The sequence below is a fragment of the Ipomoea nil genome, unplaced genomic scaffold, assembly GCF_001879475.1.
Source record: "Ipomoea nil cultivar Tokyo-kokei standard unplaced genomic scaffold, Asagao_1.1 scaffold2159, whole genome shotgun sequence".
Classification (NCBI taxonomy): domain Eukaryota; kingdom Viridiplantae; phylum Streptophyta; class Magnoliopsida; order Solanales; family Convolvulaceae; genus Ipomoea; species Ipomoea nil.
In genome coordinates, this window is record NW_017618587.1 from 3,524,362 (window position 1) to 3,540,671 (window position 16,310).

A 16,310-nucleotide genomic window follows, 5' to 3' on the forward strand; every position below is an offset into this window, starting at 1 on the left:
CTAATTAATTAATTACCATAATATTCTTTCCATAACTAATTAGTCACATATGGAATATTTCTGAAATATATATAGACTACTTATACTTATATATACACAGATATTAATATATAATTTTTATAATTAATTAAATTTTAGTCAACTAAACTTCACACGGAATAAATTTTATAAACTAATTAATTAATTACCATAATATTCTTTCCATAACTACTTAGTCACATACGGAATATTTATGAATTATATATAGACTAATTATATATACACAAATATTACAGAAATGCCTGTAAATTTTGGGGGGCGAGAAAATTTGGCTAGGATGATTTTACTTTTAATTATATGTAGACATATTAATTAGTCATTTATTAATAACATATTTCTTTATTTCCAGTAATATATTCTGATCCATTTTAATCAAGTATTAATTAGCATTTCATTTTCCAATTGACTTAATTTTCATGTCATTTTTATTACCAGGCAATAATTTTTTTAATACATATTAATTAGATAATTATTAATATAATTTTTTTTTTATTTTCAGTAAATTATTAATAACAGATACCCTTTTCCAATTTAGATATACTATTGTTAATTCGTTTCCTTTTCGACATTGTTAATTTGGAGATTTTTTTTAAAAAAAAATATTAGACCATAATTTGTATATTTCGTGTCATTTTTAATCTCAGTCAATTATTTATTCAATTAACAGATTTCATTTTCAATTTATATATACTATTCTTTAGGCGGAGTTGCAATTTTTTTTTTTTTTTTTTCATTTGAGTCAATTTGGAATTATTTTTAATTTTAAATCAAGTATTAATAATAATTTCCTTTTCTAATTAGCCTAATTTTCATGCCATTTGTATTCTCAATTAAATATTTTTTTAATACATATCAATTAATTTATACTATAACTATTAATATAATTGTCATTATATATTTGAAAATTATAGATCTTGTGCCATTTTTTAAAAGGTTAATCAAGTATTAACTATCATTTTTTTTCAATTGACCTAATTTGCATGTCATTTTTTATTCTCAGTTAATAACTTTTTGAATACATATTAATTAGTTAATTAATAATAATAATTTTTTAATATTTCCAATAAATTTTTAATAACATATAGTTTTTCGATTTTACATATACTATAGTTAATCCATTTCCTTTTTGACATGGTCAATATAAGGATCTTTTTAAAAAAAAAATATTATACTACAATTTATACATTCCGTGCTATCTTCAATCTCAATCAATTATTTTTCTAATTAACAATTTTTTTTTTCAGTTTACTTATACTATTGCTTGGACGGTCTGACCATTTTCTTTTTCATTTGAGTGAATTTGGAATGATTTTTAATTTTTAATCAAGTATTAATAATCATTTCATTTTTCAATTGGTCTAATTTTCATGTCATTTTTATTCTCAGTCAAATTTTTTTTTAATACATATCAATTAATTTATACTATAATTATTAATATAATTTCCGATATATATTCAGAATTTATATATTCCATGCCATTTTAATCAAATATTAATTATTATTTCCTTTTTCAATTGGTATAATTTGCATGCCATTTTATTCTCAGTCAATGATTTTTTAATACATATTAATTAGTTAATTATTAATAACACACACACATATATATATATATATATATATATATATATATATATATATATATATTATTTCCAGTAATATATTCTGTGTCATTTTTAATCAAGTATTAATTATTATTTCCTTTTCAAATTGATTAACTTTTTCCAGTAATATATTATGTGCCATTTTTAATCAAGTATTAATTATCATTTCCTTTTCAAACTGATTTACTTTTCATGCCATTTTTTCTTAGTCAATGATTTTTTTTTAATACCTATTAATTAGTTAATTATCAATAACATTTTTTTTAATATTTCTATGTTAAAGTAATTTTATAATACTAACAACTATTACTATAAATAAGTTTCATGTGTAAATACGATATGTAACCTTTATTCATTTTAAAGTTTTGTTATGTAATAACTATATAGGAAACATTGCAATATTACAATTGAAAAAAAAAAAAACATACTATTATTTTGTTGATTTCCAAAAATATACTATCAATTAAATAAGATTTGATATTTAAAATGAGTAATTAGCTAAAATAATAAACTTTTAATACACCGTATTAAAATAAAAAGTTATTACAAACATCTTAGTAAGCTAAATTAGTAGGTAAACTACAAAAGAAAATATATATTCTCATTTATCAGTAATTTCGATTACACCAGCAAGACTAATTAATTTATATATTAATTGTGCAAGTTAGGTGTTGCCACATCCTTTACTAACATCCATGTTAATTTGTCCAATGTCTAAACTCATGAGTCATCTGTATAATCTTCATCAACACCACAATAAAATTAAAAAAAATATGATAGTTGTTAATTCTTCCAATGTCTAAACTCATAAATACAATCTTCATCACAATAAAATTTTTAAAAAAATATTATGCTAAAGAATTAGATATGATACATCTACAATTCAATTTTCATGCATGAAATATTTTCACGAAATAAAAATAAAAAATTAATAAATATAATATACAAATAACTTTCTAAAATGCTTACTTGAAATAGTTATGAAATATTGCATTTTTTTTTAATAAAACTACCAAGAAAATATACTTTATTAAATTTATATACTACTTTTTCAATATATGCAATTGCACCATTGCATGTATATTAATAAGAACTAAATATGAAACTTTTGATTTTCATTTAAATGATTGTATAGTAATTAACTACCAATGCAAAACAAATTTAAACCATTTATATATATATATATATATATATATATATATATATATATATATATATATATATATATATATATATATATTTAATTTATACATATTTTAGAGAAAATTTAAATTCGATTAACTACAATATTTAAAATGAGTAGCTACCATATTTAGATTTGATATTTAAAATGTGTAATTAACTAAAATAATAAACTTTTAATAGAAAGTATTAAAATTAAAAAAATATTAAAAACACTCAGATTCTTCACTTTACATTTCTGATTTTTGTATCCACAAGTCAATATTATGTAATACAATCAAAGTTGTTCTAGGGGTTACTACCATCTCTAAATTAAAAAAAAAAAAAAAAAAAAAAAAAAAAAGTCATCCTGCAAGTTTTCATCTACAATGATTGGCGGCCATGGTTGAAACCCTTCAAGGTTGACAAAAGAGATAGAGACAAACATCCAAACAAAAAATAAAGTTAAAAACAACATAAATTTAGATTCTAGGATAAAGATAAATACCTTTTTCACCTTCAAAATGGATCGAATAGCATAGCAATTTTCTATGGTACTACACAACAAAGGAATAATCCTTATTCACAGGGATTGAACAATGTTATTGATACATCAACAAACTAAGCCTAAAATTATGCAGGAAAGAAAATACAATATGAATATGAATATAAATATAAATATGAATCTTAAAAATGGTAGTGAATATAAACATTAAAAAAAAAAACTAATACACATATTTACGATCCACACTCTCATTGAGTTGTCATCCCTACAAACTTCAACCACCGCCCTCTAACATGAATTGCTGCAGTCATCTATCACTGAATCTTCTTCCACCACCGCCATAAAAATAACTACTAATTTAATCCAAAGCAATGCCAACTTCAAATTTACAGGAAAAAAAAAAAAAAAAAAAAACAACTTCCGCACTGACAAAGTCAAGATTACTTCCGCAGTGTTGATTCTGCCGAAAATGCCAAAACATCTTGAAGGGAGAGACAAATTACTCTTTTATTACAGAAAATGCACACTTTAAAGACGAAGAGATTGAATCAAAAGAAAGCCCAACGCTTTGACAAATTGACAACTAAAAAAATGCTTTGAATATTATTTTCATTTTTAGTGTATTCTTATCATGCTTCCCTTTGCATCTGTTTACATATGCACAAAATCCGTCCCTCTCCACTTTATCCACTTGATGAGCAAGGAACTCTATTGCTTCTCGATCAATCTTTATAGATCTGTATCTTCTCTACAAAATTAAACGAAAAAAAAAAAAAGAGAATATATCAACATTTTTTCTTACGAACCACTTTTCCTGTTTAAAAATCAAAAAATACAAAAAACAAAAAAAAAAAACAAAAAACAAAAAATAGAAAACAAAAAAAAAAAACAAAAAACAAAAAATAGAAAACAAAAAAAAAAAAAACAAAACAAAACCCAATAAGAAAGAAAGAAAAGAAGAAACTAAGATAATGAAAACTTCACCCGTGCAAATCACGTATCAACCTCAACTGTGGAAGATCACAGGATAATTAGCAAAAAGTCAATGAAATAATTAACCTTAGTTGGGATTGTGAAATTGATGAGTTGTCTATGGTCATATAAGGTGTATTTATACACAATAGATGAGATCAAAAGAGCTTAGTATTGAAATTATAATATGGTAAGAGATATTAAGAAAGGTAAAAGCTTCAAATTTACTTTCTACCCACTACTACACGGCATTCCATATATATACATATACATTCTGGGTGAGTATAGCTTTTATATATAAATAAAATACTACACACTAATTAGCTTAATTAACAATAATCACCTTAATTACTACATATTGTATAACTACATTCCTAATATATTATTACAGCATTGTTCTTACGGTTTTCCCTAATTATTTAATTAATAATATATTACTAATATAATTATTCCTAATATATTTGATAATAAAACTGGGTATAAAAAAAAGGTAATAATAATATTATTATTATAGATTATTGTTCTTACGGTTTTCCCTAATTATTTAATTAATAATATATTACTAATATAATTATTCCTAATATATTTGATAATAAACTGGGTATACAAAAAGGTAATAATAATATTATTATTATAGATTATTATTATTATTATTATTATTATTATTATTAGATTACATAAATTACATAAATGTCCCTAAGTTTTGGGGGGAAAACTTGACTAGGAGGATTTTACTTTTATATATATATAGATTATATTGAAAATTTTTAAAGACTAAACTTTTCTTTTAAAAACTTCTACAAGGGGCCCTTATCTAATTGTTTTCCGTAATCCTCTCTAAATTCCTAAAATCTCATGTATTCCCATATTTGTAGCTATAACACAAACTCTCTCTTTGTATCTCTGTATCTCAACCTTTCTGTTCTTGCTATTTTCTTTATTATTATTTTTATATTATTTCTGATAGCATTTTATTTTACAAAACTAGATTAATTTCCAATAGGCTCCTATGGGTTAACAAAACAAAAATTATCAAATGACTGAACACAAGGATTCAACCTTTCTATCTTTTCACCCGGGAATATATTTCCAAAACCACAGAATATTTCAACAGATAAAATGAAATGCATTTGCATTTCATAAGCTGAAAGGAACATCAAAGGGGTCAGATTTCTACAGCTTCAAGGATCAGTTTTTATAATTTCTCCTGACAATTATTGAGTTTTCTAAGGTTTTTGCAGATAAATGGGGATTGAGAGAAAAAAGGGGTTTTAGGGTTTGAAGAAATTCAATTCATTGATTCAAAGTTGTTCCTCTCTTTCTGCACAAGAGAGGAACCCTCTGCAGAATTCTGATCAGAGATTGAAGAAATTTTCATTGATTGCAAGAGCATTTGTTTCCAGGAAATGGGTTCAATCTCTGGGGAAGAATCAGCAAATAAGTCTCAATCAAATGACAATGGTTTAAATGCAAATGAAGAGAAGATCTTTGTTGCTATCAGGTTGAGACCTCTGAATGAGAGAGAGCTTTCAAAGCATGATGTCTCAGACTGGGAATGCTTCAATAACACCACTGTCTTGTTTAAGGATAATCTGGGCGAACGTTCATTGCTTCCCACAGCATATCAATTTGGTATGAAAATGCTATGTTATTCTTGCTTTCTTGCCTATCCTAAACTATGTTAAGGATTATAAAAATGTTCTCCTAATGGAAAATAATAGGACTCACCCGGTTATGCAAACTAGTCCCCTGTTAACATGTTCTAATGAGAAGAGTTTATCATGAGCCTTCTTGGAAGTTGGAATACAATGGCGCAAGAATGGGAAGGGAGGAGGAAAAAAGGGATAAGGGTCAAACAGACCCTCCAACTATATATTAAAGTGTAATTAGACTTTTGTTCCAATTAAACTCTTGAACTTGTTAAAGTATTGCAATTAACATATTTGATAGGTTACTAAAAGGTAACCAATTACTTTTGCTTGTTTGACATTGACATTGCATTTCAATTCAATAAAAAAAAATAAAAAAAAAAATATAGTTACCAGATGTAGAAGCCACTGATCTCTTCGTTAGATTGGATGAAGAAGCTGGCGTGCTTCTCCATCGAAATTGAACTGAGAAGCCAGAGATTTCTCCATTAGATTTGAATGGAGAAGCCAACCTGCTTCTCCGTCTGAACTAAATGGAGAAGCTGGCTCCTCATCGGAGAAGCCATGGCTACTCCATTTAGATTTGGACGGAGAAGTTTGCCAGCTTCTCCGTCAACCATGGCATTACTAATTGCTTGTTTTTGTTCCTTTTTAGTATAATTATTTATGTTTTTAGATTTGAACGGAGAAGCTCGCTGGGTTCTCTGTCAACCATGGCAGCCAAGTTGCCATGGTGTTTTGTGTTTTTTTTTTTTTTTGTTTTTTTTTTTTTGAACGGAGAAGCCAGCGGGTTTCTTTGTCTGAACTGAACGGAGAAGCCCGCCGACATCTCTGTTAAGCCAAGCTGGCATGGCGTTGTTTTTTTTTTTTTTTTTTTTTTTTTTGGTATTTTATGTTATGTTTGAGTGGAGAAGCCACCAGGCTTCTCCGTCATGTTATGTTTGAGTGGAGAAGTCAACGGGCTTCTCCGTCTGAACTGAATGGAGAAGCCCGCCGACTTCTCTGTCAACCAAGTTGCCATGGCGTTGCTGTGTTGCGTGATTCTGTTTTTTTTTTTTTTCCTTTTCTTTTTGGTTTTATGTTATATTTGAATGGAGAAACCAGCAAGTTCCTCCGTTTGAATTGAAGGGAGAAGCCGGCGGGCTTCTTTGTCAACCAAGCTGCCATGGTGTTGTATTTTTTTTTAATGTTATATTTTTTATTAGAGAAGCCAGCGGGTTTCTCCGTCTGAATTGAACGGAAAAGCCCGTCGGCTTCTCTGTCAACCATAGCTGCCATGGCATTGCTGTTTGTTTAAAAAAAATAAAAAAGATTTGAACGGAGAAGCGAGCCCGTCGACTTCTCTGTCAACCATAGCTGCCATGGCATTGCTGTTTGTTTAAAAAAAAAAAAGAGAAGAAGATGTAAACGGAGAAGCGAGCGGGTTTCTCTGTCCAAACTGAATGGAGAAGCTCTCTCCAATTTCTCAGTCAACCATGTCAGCTTGGCTGCCATGCCTTGCTGTTTCCCTGCTTCTGTTTTATTTTATTCTTTAAAGTTTTATATTAGATTTGAATGGTCTGAATTGAATGGAGAAGCTGCTCGGCTTCTCCGTCAACCATTTCAAGCTGCCATGGCGTTTCTGTTTGCTTGTTTCTATTTTTTTTAGTATAATTATTTTATTTTTAAAAATAAAGTTTAAAAATATTAATTCGCGTGATGTGGCATTTTACATGGCATCCTGCGTGACATGTAACTTGAAAATAACTTGCTATTATAGGCTAAATGGGTTAATTGCATTGTTTTAACAAGTTCAAGTGTTTAATTGTATGTTTTTTTTAGTCCGAGGACCTAATTGCAGTTTGATATATAGTGTGAGGGTCTATTTGATCCTTATCCCGAGAGAAAATGAAGTGTCATACATGAGCTATGGACGGAAATCGAGAGCTACATGTAAAATTCCAAAAAAGTCAAAGGAAAACTCTAAAATAAACTGTCTTTTAACCGAATGACCAGATTGATAACATTATGAATTATTGAAAATGAGGGACTAAATTGCATAACTTACAACCATTAATGAACAAAGAGTGTGATTTTCCCTTCTCCTAATGTGTTCTCCATTAATCAAGAATAAGGCCTTGTGCTTTTGCTCCTAAATGTCATCATTTCCTCCATATTGGTTGATGGTTGATGGTTGATGGTTCATGGTATAGACAGGGTATTTGGGTGGGATTGCTCCACAAGGCAAGTTTATGAAGAAGCTGCAAAAAACATAGCTCTTACCGTCCTAACTGGGTTTAACTGTATGTATATCTCAAACATCGCACTTTGGTTTTATGCGATTTAGTGTGTGAAACTAGGCCTAATTTCCCTAAAAAATGATTCTCCAGCAAGTATCTTTGCCTATGGGCAGACAAGCAGTGGAAAGACATACACCATGTTTGGGATTACTCAACTCGCAATGGCTGATATCTTTGACTATATAAACAAGGTACTGAAAAGTTTCTACTTTCTCCAAATCAATGTTATTTGCAAGCTATCAAGATTTGTCTAAACACTTTTGTTCCACTAAAACACTTGGAATTTTTAGCATGAAGAGAGACGATTTACCCTGAAGTTCTCTGCTTTGGAGATCTACAATGAGTCTGTGAGGGACCTCCTAAGCTTGGATACTACTCCACTCAGACTTCTTGATGATCCAGAGGTGAGGATTTTATGTTCTCACGTGTGCTCTACCATCACAACAAAAAGTTTAAACTGATAGTGAGACTAAAAGTTTCTTACTGCATTTCTATTGTGCAGAAAGGAACTGTTGTTGAGAGGCTTACGGAGGTGACAGTGAGAGATTGGAGGCATATAATAGAACTTCTGTCCATCTGTGAAGGTAAAAGAGAGCTTCATTCTCGACTTCTCTTTCAACATTTCATCAATTCGTTCCTTCAACTAATGTGTTCCGTCTCAACTGAAAGTTTAAACTGGCAATGAGACTATACATTTATATTTTATATAGTATATGCTCAACACAACTAGCTCTGTGTTCTTGCAGCACAAAGACGAATAGCAGAAACCTCTATGAACGAAATGAGCTCAAGGTCTCACCAGATTCTGCGGCTGGTATGAACTACTTCATATGTTATTCTAGTTTTTGCAGTATATATATACACTTTGTTAGAACTTACTATCTTCTTGAGTGTACTGAATTTTTCAGACAGTTGAAAGTAGTGCCACCCAACCTTTTCGTTCTCAGAACAATAGCATTTTATCAGCTTCAGTGGTATGAAAGAAAATCCTAACCTTCAGAAGAATATTTCCTTATGATGCAAAAGGAACAGGAAAGAAGTGACATCTTTTTTCTTCTTCTTTTTGCTGCAAAATGCAGGATTTTGTTGATCTTGCAGGAAGTGAGCGTGCTTCACAAACATTTCTAGTGAACACACGAATCAAAGAAGGTAGCCACATAAACCGGAGTTTGCTGGCCCTAGGAACATGTATTCGTAAACTAAGGTTAGTACTTTTGTAGTAATACTTATCCAAGTTGGCTGCATCAAGTAACCTCTAGAGATACTTATATTACTTGTCAATGGTTTTGGATTTTGATCAGCAAAGGAAGAAATGGGCATATTCCATATAGAGACTCCAAGCTAACACGTATACTGCAGAATTCGCTAGGAGGGAATGCTAGAACTGCGATTATCTGCACCATGAGCCCTGCACACAGCCAGGCCGAGCAGTCAAGAAACACTCTCATGTTCGCGACCTGTGCCAAACAAGTTTCTACCAATGCACATGTTAATACGGTGATGACAGATAAAGCAATGGTGAGGCAATTGCAGAGTGAAGTGGAAAGACTGGAAACTGAACTGAGGAACTTAGCTGCAAATACCTCGCCAGCAATGAAGGAGAAGGAAGCTCTTATAGAAAAGGTAGGGGTTTCAAGATTCAGATTTAAGTGATAGAGTGAGTGTACCTTGAAGTATCTTACCGGCTTCCTCTCTATGAACTGTTCAAATCATTCAGATGGATAAAGAAATCAGGGAGTTGATGCAACAGCGAGACACAGCTCAAACTTGGATTCAGGATCTGTTACATTCAAGACCATGGGTATGAAAGTTAAGAAGTAACTTGAGTTTTTGTATCTTACAAGTTATGGCATCAACCCCAGAATATCGATTCCTTTTCCTTTCCCTGTAGGCTGAAATGTCTGAAGCTTCAGAAACTCCAGACTATCAGTCAGTATCAGAATCTCCAGAGATGGTTGGTTCTTTTATTTCAGATATTACATCTGGAATATCACATTTTACAGACTCATTTGATGATAGTTTTGCTGAGCTGCCTGATGACCTCTTTCTCTCGGGCAGCACATCTCCAAATCTTGATAAGTATTTTGGTCCCGACCCATGTAAGGGTTGGGAGAATACTGGCCATGAACATCATCAGAGTTTCGATGATAATTGGAAGGAAGTTAAATGCATTGAAACAGATCCTAACACAAGCACCATGGGTTCCTATGAAGCATCACCCCCTGAAGAGGGGCATCAGAAGTGTGTGGAGGCAATGCCACTATCTCCTAGAGATGAAACAGACAATGTAAATGTGGAGGCAAGGCAACTATCTCCTAGAGATGAAACAGGCAATGTAAATGTGGAGGCAATGCCACTATCTCCTAGAGATGAAAAAGACAATGTAAATGTGGAGGCAACAAATGAACCTAAAGAGGATTTTCAAAAAAATGAACCTAAAGAGGACTTCAATGCAAGACAGGAAGAATGTAGCGGAAGACAGGAAGAACGTGATGAGACAACTCAGTTAATGGGTGATACTACAGCAAGTGAACCATGTTTTACTACATTACTAAACGAAGATGCTAAGACTATGCTTGAAAAGAAACTTTGCAGTGGTACAAAAGATGCCAAACCTAACTCAGAAAAGCAACTTTACCAATTGGTGGGGTTCTGACTTGCTCATTTACCAATTCAGAAATGCAGCTATTTGAAATCTCTATAATATAATATCATTTTTTTTTGTAGCTATATGAAGCAGAAGAAATACACAAGGAATTCTTTGCACAAGTAGCAGGTGAGGGTCTAGCAGTAGCAACTGTTTCCCACCAAACTCCTTCCTACGGGTCAATAGAATTTGAGATGAAGATGAAAGAAGTATTTGAGCTTTGGGATGAATGCTATGCACCACTGGTCCATAGAACCTATTTCTTCCTTCTCTTTAAAGGAGATCCCTCAGATTTGGTCTATATGGAGGTGGAGCTCAGACGTCTACATTTTCTCAAGAATAAATGGTCTCAGGGAGCTGAAGTTATCACAGATGGTCAAGTTTTAACAAAGCCAGAGAGGTACTTCTCTCTTCCACTTTCTCTCCATTCGTCATGCGCACATACCATAGCCAAGGAGCATTAGAATGATCAAGTTTTCTATCTGTTCTCAACAGCATTAAAACACTCAAGGCGGAGAGGAAGATGTTGAGCAGGCAGATGCGAAAGAAGTTAGGAAGAAAGGAGAGAGAGGCATTGTTCCAGAAATGGGGTGTTGATGTAAAAACATATCATAGAAGACGCCAACTAAGTGAAATGCTATGGAAGGACACAAAAGATATGGAGCATATCCAGGAAAGTGCAACCCTTGTTGCAAAACTAGTTGGACTCGTAGAGCCAAGTGAGGCCCCCAAGGAAATGTTTGGACTCAGCTTTGCACTTCAACCTAAGAAACATCGCAAGACTTTATTGAGCTATGGCGCGTCATGGCTAATTGGAAGCAAGGAATGATATGAAATTATAGAAAACTGGGGGCACAACTTCAATGTACAGGCTAAAATACTATCCCTTACTGAACAACTGTTTTCATACTAGCAAAATGCTGAGAAATCTCCACAAGCTCTGTACAGTCAATAGTCTAGTTTTTTCATAAAAAGTAATACTACACGTACTCCCATTTTCTACTCAATTTTTTACTCCCTCAATATGTGACATGTTCTAATTCATTGGGCCACAGTTTTTATTCATTGCTTTATCTTCTATGAATAAAATCCTGACACATGGCGAAACTTTTACTCCTTGGGACACATGCCATTTTCCTTTCATAAATATGGTAAAAACTATGCAAGCAAGTAACATATAGTATCTCACAGGATGAGGATTATTGGTTATTTGATTAAGGTAGAACATTTTTTTTGTATAGAAAAGATTAAATCCATACTTTCATAGAAAACAAAATTTGAGGTCAAATACATTTTGGAAAAATGATGAATGCAGTAAATAAACTAGTGCTAATGAAATGTATACTTACTAGAAGTCTAGAACCACCACCAACAAATAACAAAATAATAATACCTCTTATATCTAAACTACATACATAGTAGACCTTCAGGAAGTGAGTGATTGCTTTGGTCTGGTGGAATAAACATACGACAAGCATAGCAGACAGCAGAATAGAAACCTATTGGATTTTGTGCAAACACAAAATGACGCCCCTGCAGTTTTAAACAATAAAATGTTATTGTAACCAAAAAATAGTTCTTGCATTTTTCCAGATATAAAAATTGGCAAATTATATCAACAAAGCCAGTAAGTTGCAAAGGAATAAAATAAATAGCAGTCATCAAAACTCCCACATTCTATCAAAACTCCAATTAAATGGTATTGGGAGTTTCTTGTTAATCTCTTTTATTTGGTTAAATTTGTTGTGCATGTTTTGGGGGATGATGGGGCTGAGAAGATGGACTAACCTGAGGAATTCTTATAATTTCGCATGGAACTTTCATATTCTTGCGTGCTTCTACTGCTCCTTCGTAATTCATCCAATCACGAAACCCATATATAAAGGTTGTTGGCACCTTCCATTCTGAGGCCCTGCACCAAAAGAGATGATACTCTAGTAAAAACTTACTGGACACCAAGGGCAACAATCTTCTGATTAAGTGGAATGCAAATCAGTACTTTACCCATCAATTGAAATGCCATATCGATTATATTATGCTACACAAGCGTCTCACCTATGTAAAAGAGGACTCCGAGCCAATGCTCCAAAGGAGAATAGATATTTTAGGCACAGTTCTCCACTAGCCTTGGCTGCCTGAGCATGGTATATATAATCTTTCAACAAAGAAACAGTCATAATTAGGACCTTAAACAACAGCTCTACAAGAAAAGTGATTTTAAGCAAGTAAGCAAGTTACCTGTGAATACTTGAGACTCCTCCTCAATGAGACTTTCAGCAATTCTATTTCCACCAAATGAGGCGAGTGTATACCTACGAACTATATCTGGGCCCCATGGACCAAAACTTCTGCATCAGCAAGCCCCAGCAGCAACAAACATGTAAAGAAAAAAAACAGAAAAATAAAATAAAATAAAAAATCCCCTCAACTTCCCATAGACATTTTAAGGAAAAGACTTAATTTGGGAGAACCTGTATTTGAAAGTAGAAGATAAAATGGAGCACATTCAGCAGATTCATAGAAAGAGCTTATGTTTTCGGCTTACCACAGATGAGGGTGGCAACTATGCAAGCAAGTTAGTCGTGAGATAGTACAGGTAACTATTATACAGTGAATGCAATCAGATATTCAGATATACATCCAAAATATAATTATGCCAGAGTATAAGGTTTATGCATAAATTTTGATACATGCATAAATGGATGTAATAGGAAGCCAGAACTAGAAAGAGATGAGTGAGAATTACTAATTGATCATTTTTTCTGTTTTACCAGGGAAGAATGTGGTTGAAAGGAGATATTCTCCATTGATAGAAAATACGACAGCATGAACAGTGACAATTGTTAGCTTGGTGGACTTAAATAGTTAAATATGAATAAATACACACACACACACACACACACACACACTCTCTCTCTCTCTCTCTCTCTCTCTCTGTATAATATTGAAATCATAAATAACTATTGGATATAATTTGAAAGCAAGTTCAGTGAGATGTTATTCTCTATCTTCCCATTTCTTTATGGTATTGTAAAAAAAAATTCTCACCAGGGTAAAAATTGACCTGTCATAGTTTTCTAATTTTTTAACTGGGGTCGTTTTAGTAATTTGGTTCCATTCACTCAGTCTTAACATATTCATAATAAATATAACACACACACATATATATACGAACACTTTACCTAACGAGCTTCTGAGGGGTAAAATTGGACTCCCATAGATGATTCAGAAGAGCTCTTTTCCATATTGCTCTGAACATAAACCTTTTGGGGATGCTTTCATTTTCTGATGTAAAGCCAGCAGGTCCCACAAGAATCAAATGTAGAACATGCTGAGGATGCTACACAAGTAACAAAATTAACATCAATCTGGAGAAGCAATGACTTTAGCTTCATAAGCTATCAAAGTTCATAGGTACTACAGGAATTTTCTTTTATATACCTGGAGCGCATATTTTGCAGCAACATATCCTCCAAATGAATGCCCAAGCAAAATAAAGTTGCTGAGGTTTTTGGCTTTGCGCCACTCCTCAAATGAATCAATAAACCAAGCCTCAGTTTCTGTATTACAGGTTCAAGGACACAGAAAAATGATAACATTTTAAGAAAAACTTAATCAGCCTAAAGATGTAGTTATACAAGCATTTTCTAAAATCAATCTTGAATGGACGTAAAGCAGTTTCACCCACTGGCTTTCTATATGACTTTTCTCAGTGAACCATTCCAAATTGAACAATGCCCATTCAATTATAATATGTATGCCAGCTATGTAGGAAACAAAAGTTTTTCAATTCAATATCAACATTATGCCTAACCTTCAGTACTTCTGCAAGTGAAGTCAGGCCTGCTTGATCCACCCCACCTGCACCATGCAGTAGCTTTATATAAACTAGTGCTTGATCCAGCAAACTATTCAAGCTATCACACAATATTTTGTATTTATTTTTGTAAATTATTTCCTTAATAACCAACTTGACAATTTATTCTTTCTCATGTAATTATAATTTCCTATATTTATTACTGCATGGTATTTATTTGATGAATAACAAAGTATTTATAACTATACTTATAAGAAATTAGAAGTGTATGAACTGGCTTAGACTGAATGCTTTGGACTTCTCTATAACCTTAACTATTAACTGCATCTGGACTCAAGCACTTGAAGGAAACCAAAACTTAACCCAAAGCACACTCACCCAAGTAGATCGATGGCAATGACTCTGAAATGCTTGGCAAGGGCATCAAAATTGCGAAAGAAAAAACCTAAGGAAGCACCATAGCCATGGAGCATAACAAGAGTAGGATTTCCCTCCTTGCTGTCAAAAGTGACCGTATTTATGAACCTCGGCTTACTGCTTGTAGATTGAAACCATCTTATTTTGGAACGTGGCAGACCACAACCAATGTTAACATGCTCTTGAGTATAGGGTGTCCTGATTAAACCGATTCCACAATCCCATGAGACAATAATAATAAATAAAAATGAACTACAATGTCACAGTATTATAACAATTAGAATGGTAAAGACTTGGAACTTTGGAAGCCAAATCCCACATATACAAAAGGTAAAACTTACATAAAAATGGCTAGACCTATTATTCTCTAGTAAATTTTTCAAAATTTTTGAATATTCTCCTTTTAGTATGCTACATATCAGCTAAAATATTAGAATTTTCCAAATTAATCCAAGATAAAAAGCTGTTGCGTCATTGAAACGAAGAATTTGAAAGAACGATAAGCTATTCTGCCTCTGATACCTCATGCGTATATCCAAAATCTGGAAATTTGGAGATAAAATAAGTAAATTAAAGATGTTTACTCCGTACTTGACAAGAGACAGAAGACGCCTCTCGGCAGCGACGGTGTGATCAGTGGAGGTAGGGATCCACCGGAGAGCCGACGGCCACAGAGATCTTTTCTTCGCATCAGATGACGATGAAATCACCTGCTCCTCCATCGTAGCCGCCAATTCGACCCCTTTTCAGCCCTATGCTCGTGCGATTACTGCTCATTGTTGTTCTCTTCTCTGTCGATAAGAATGGCACATTGATAGGAAGAGTCAACGTGTCTTTTTTTTTTTTTTAATAATTAAAATTATTATTATTATTAGAGAATAAAGTGCCGCCCATGTTGTTTGAGAATCCTAAGCTCCTCCGTCTCTCTTTCCCTCTTTTCTCTTTTACTTGTGATTTTCACCTTCCCTCGCTGGCAAAATCAATGGCGTCGTCCCTGTCAGGGGTGAATCCGCCGCAGTTGCGGAAGCAAGAGATACATCATTAACGTCGCCGCGTACGGGTTAGGAGATAACTGATGAGCACAGAAGCTCAAAAACTTCAGCATGGAGTATCGATACTGTGAAACCCAGCTCCTTTGCTGATCTATGAATTTCACTCTGTATCTACAGTTACAGTACCTACCATTTTCTTCCAAAAATATTTTTCGCTTTTTACCGAATTCA

General features: G+C 32.6%; 2 protein-coding genes across 2 annotated transcripts; one reads left to right on the top strand and one right to left on the bottom strand.

Annotated features, from left to right (window-relative positions):
• Positions 1-5,108: 5,108 nt before the first annotated feature.
• LOC109149221 (kinesin-like protein KIN-7H) lies at positions 5,109-11,918 on the top strand. Its single transcript, XM_019296880.1, has 13 exons — positions 5,109-5,910; positions 8,120-8,209; positions 8,297-8,397; positions 8,497-8,610; positions 8,709-8,790; positions 8,953-9,020; positions 9,115-9,180; positions 9,286-9,410; positions 9,508-9,856; positions 9,924-10,007; positions 10,098-10,850; positions 10,934-11,253; positions 11,349-11,918. Exons 1-13 carry the CDS (start codon positions 5,685-5,687, stop codon positions 11,680-11,682), a joined length of 2,712 nt encoding a protein of 903 aa, XP_019152425.1. The 5' UTR covers positions 5,109-5,684; the 3' UTR covers positions 11,683-11,918.
• A 162-nt stretch (positions 11,919-12,080) lies between these two features.
• On the bottom strand, positions 12,081-16,193 carry LOC109149724 (1-acylglycerol-3-phosphate O-acyltransferase-like). The gene is made up of 9 exons (XM_019297664.1): positions 15,679-16,193; positions 15,049-15,285; positions 14,668-14,714; positions 14,295-14,413; positions 14,036-14,193; positions 13,092-13,201; positions 12,909-13,008; positions 12,642-12,765; positions 12,081-12,386 (listed from the first exon to the last, which is right to left on the bottom strand). Exons 1-9 carry the CDS (start codon positions 15,807-15,809, stop codon positions 12,261-12,263), a joined length of 1,152 nt encoding a protein of 383 aa, XP_019153209.1. The 5' UTR covers positions 15,810-16,193; the 3' UTR covers positions 12,081-12,260.
• Between the last annotated feature and the right edge of the window lie 117 nt (positions 16,194-16,310).

What these genes read in the sequence shown, in the direction of transcription:
- LOC109149221 (XM_019296880.1), top strand. Translation starts at nt 5,685, where the DNA reads ATGGGTTCAATCTCTGGGGAAGAATCAGCAAATAAGTCTCAATCAAAT. An exon ending in ACATGTATTCGTAAACTAAG is followed by an intron (nt 9,411 to 9,507) that starts GTTAGTACTTTT and finishes GATTTTGATCAG; the next exon opens with CAAAGGAAGAAATGGGCATA. An exon ending in TTTCAAGATTCAGATTTAAG is followed by an intron (nt 9,857 to 9,923) that starts TGATAGAGTGAG and finishes CAAATCATTCAG; the next exon opens with ATGGATAAAGAAATCAGGGA.
- LOC109149724 (XM_019297664.1), bottom strand. Translation starts at nt 15,809, where the DNA reads ATGGAGGAGCAGGTGATTTCATCGTCATCTGATGCGAAGAAAAGATCT. An exon ending in CTGCAAAATATGCGCTCCAG is followed by an intron (nt 14,194 to 14,294) that starts GTATATAAAAGA and finishes TTACTTGTGTAG; the next exon opens with CATCCTCAGCATGTTCTACA. An exon ending in AAATTATAAGAATTCCTCAG is followed by an intron (nt 12,387 to 12,641) that starts GTTAGTCCATCT and finishes TTAAAACTGCAG; the next exon opens with GGGCGTCATTTTGTGTTTGC.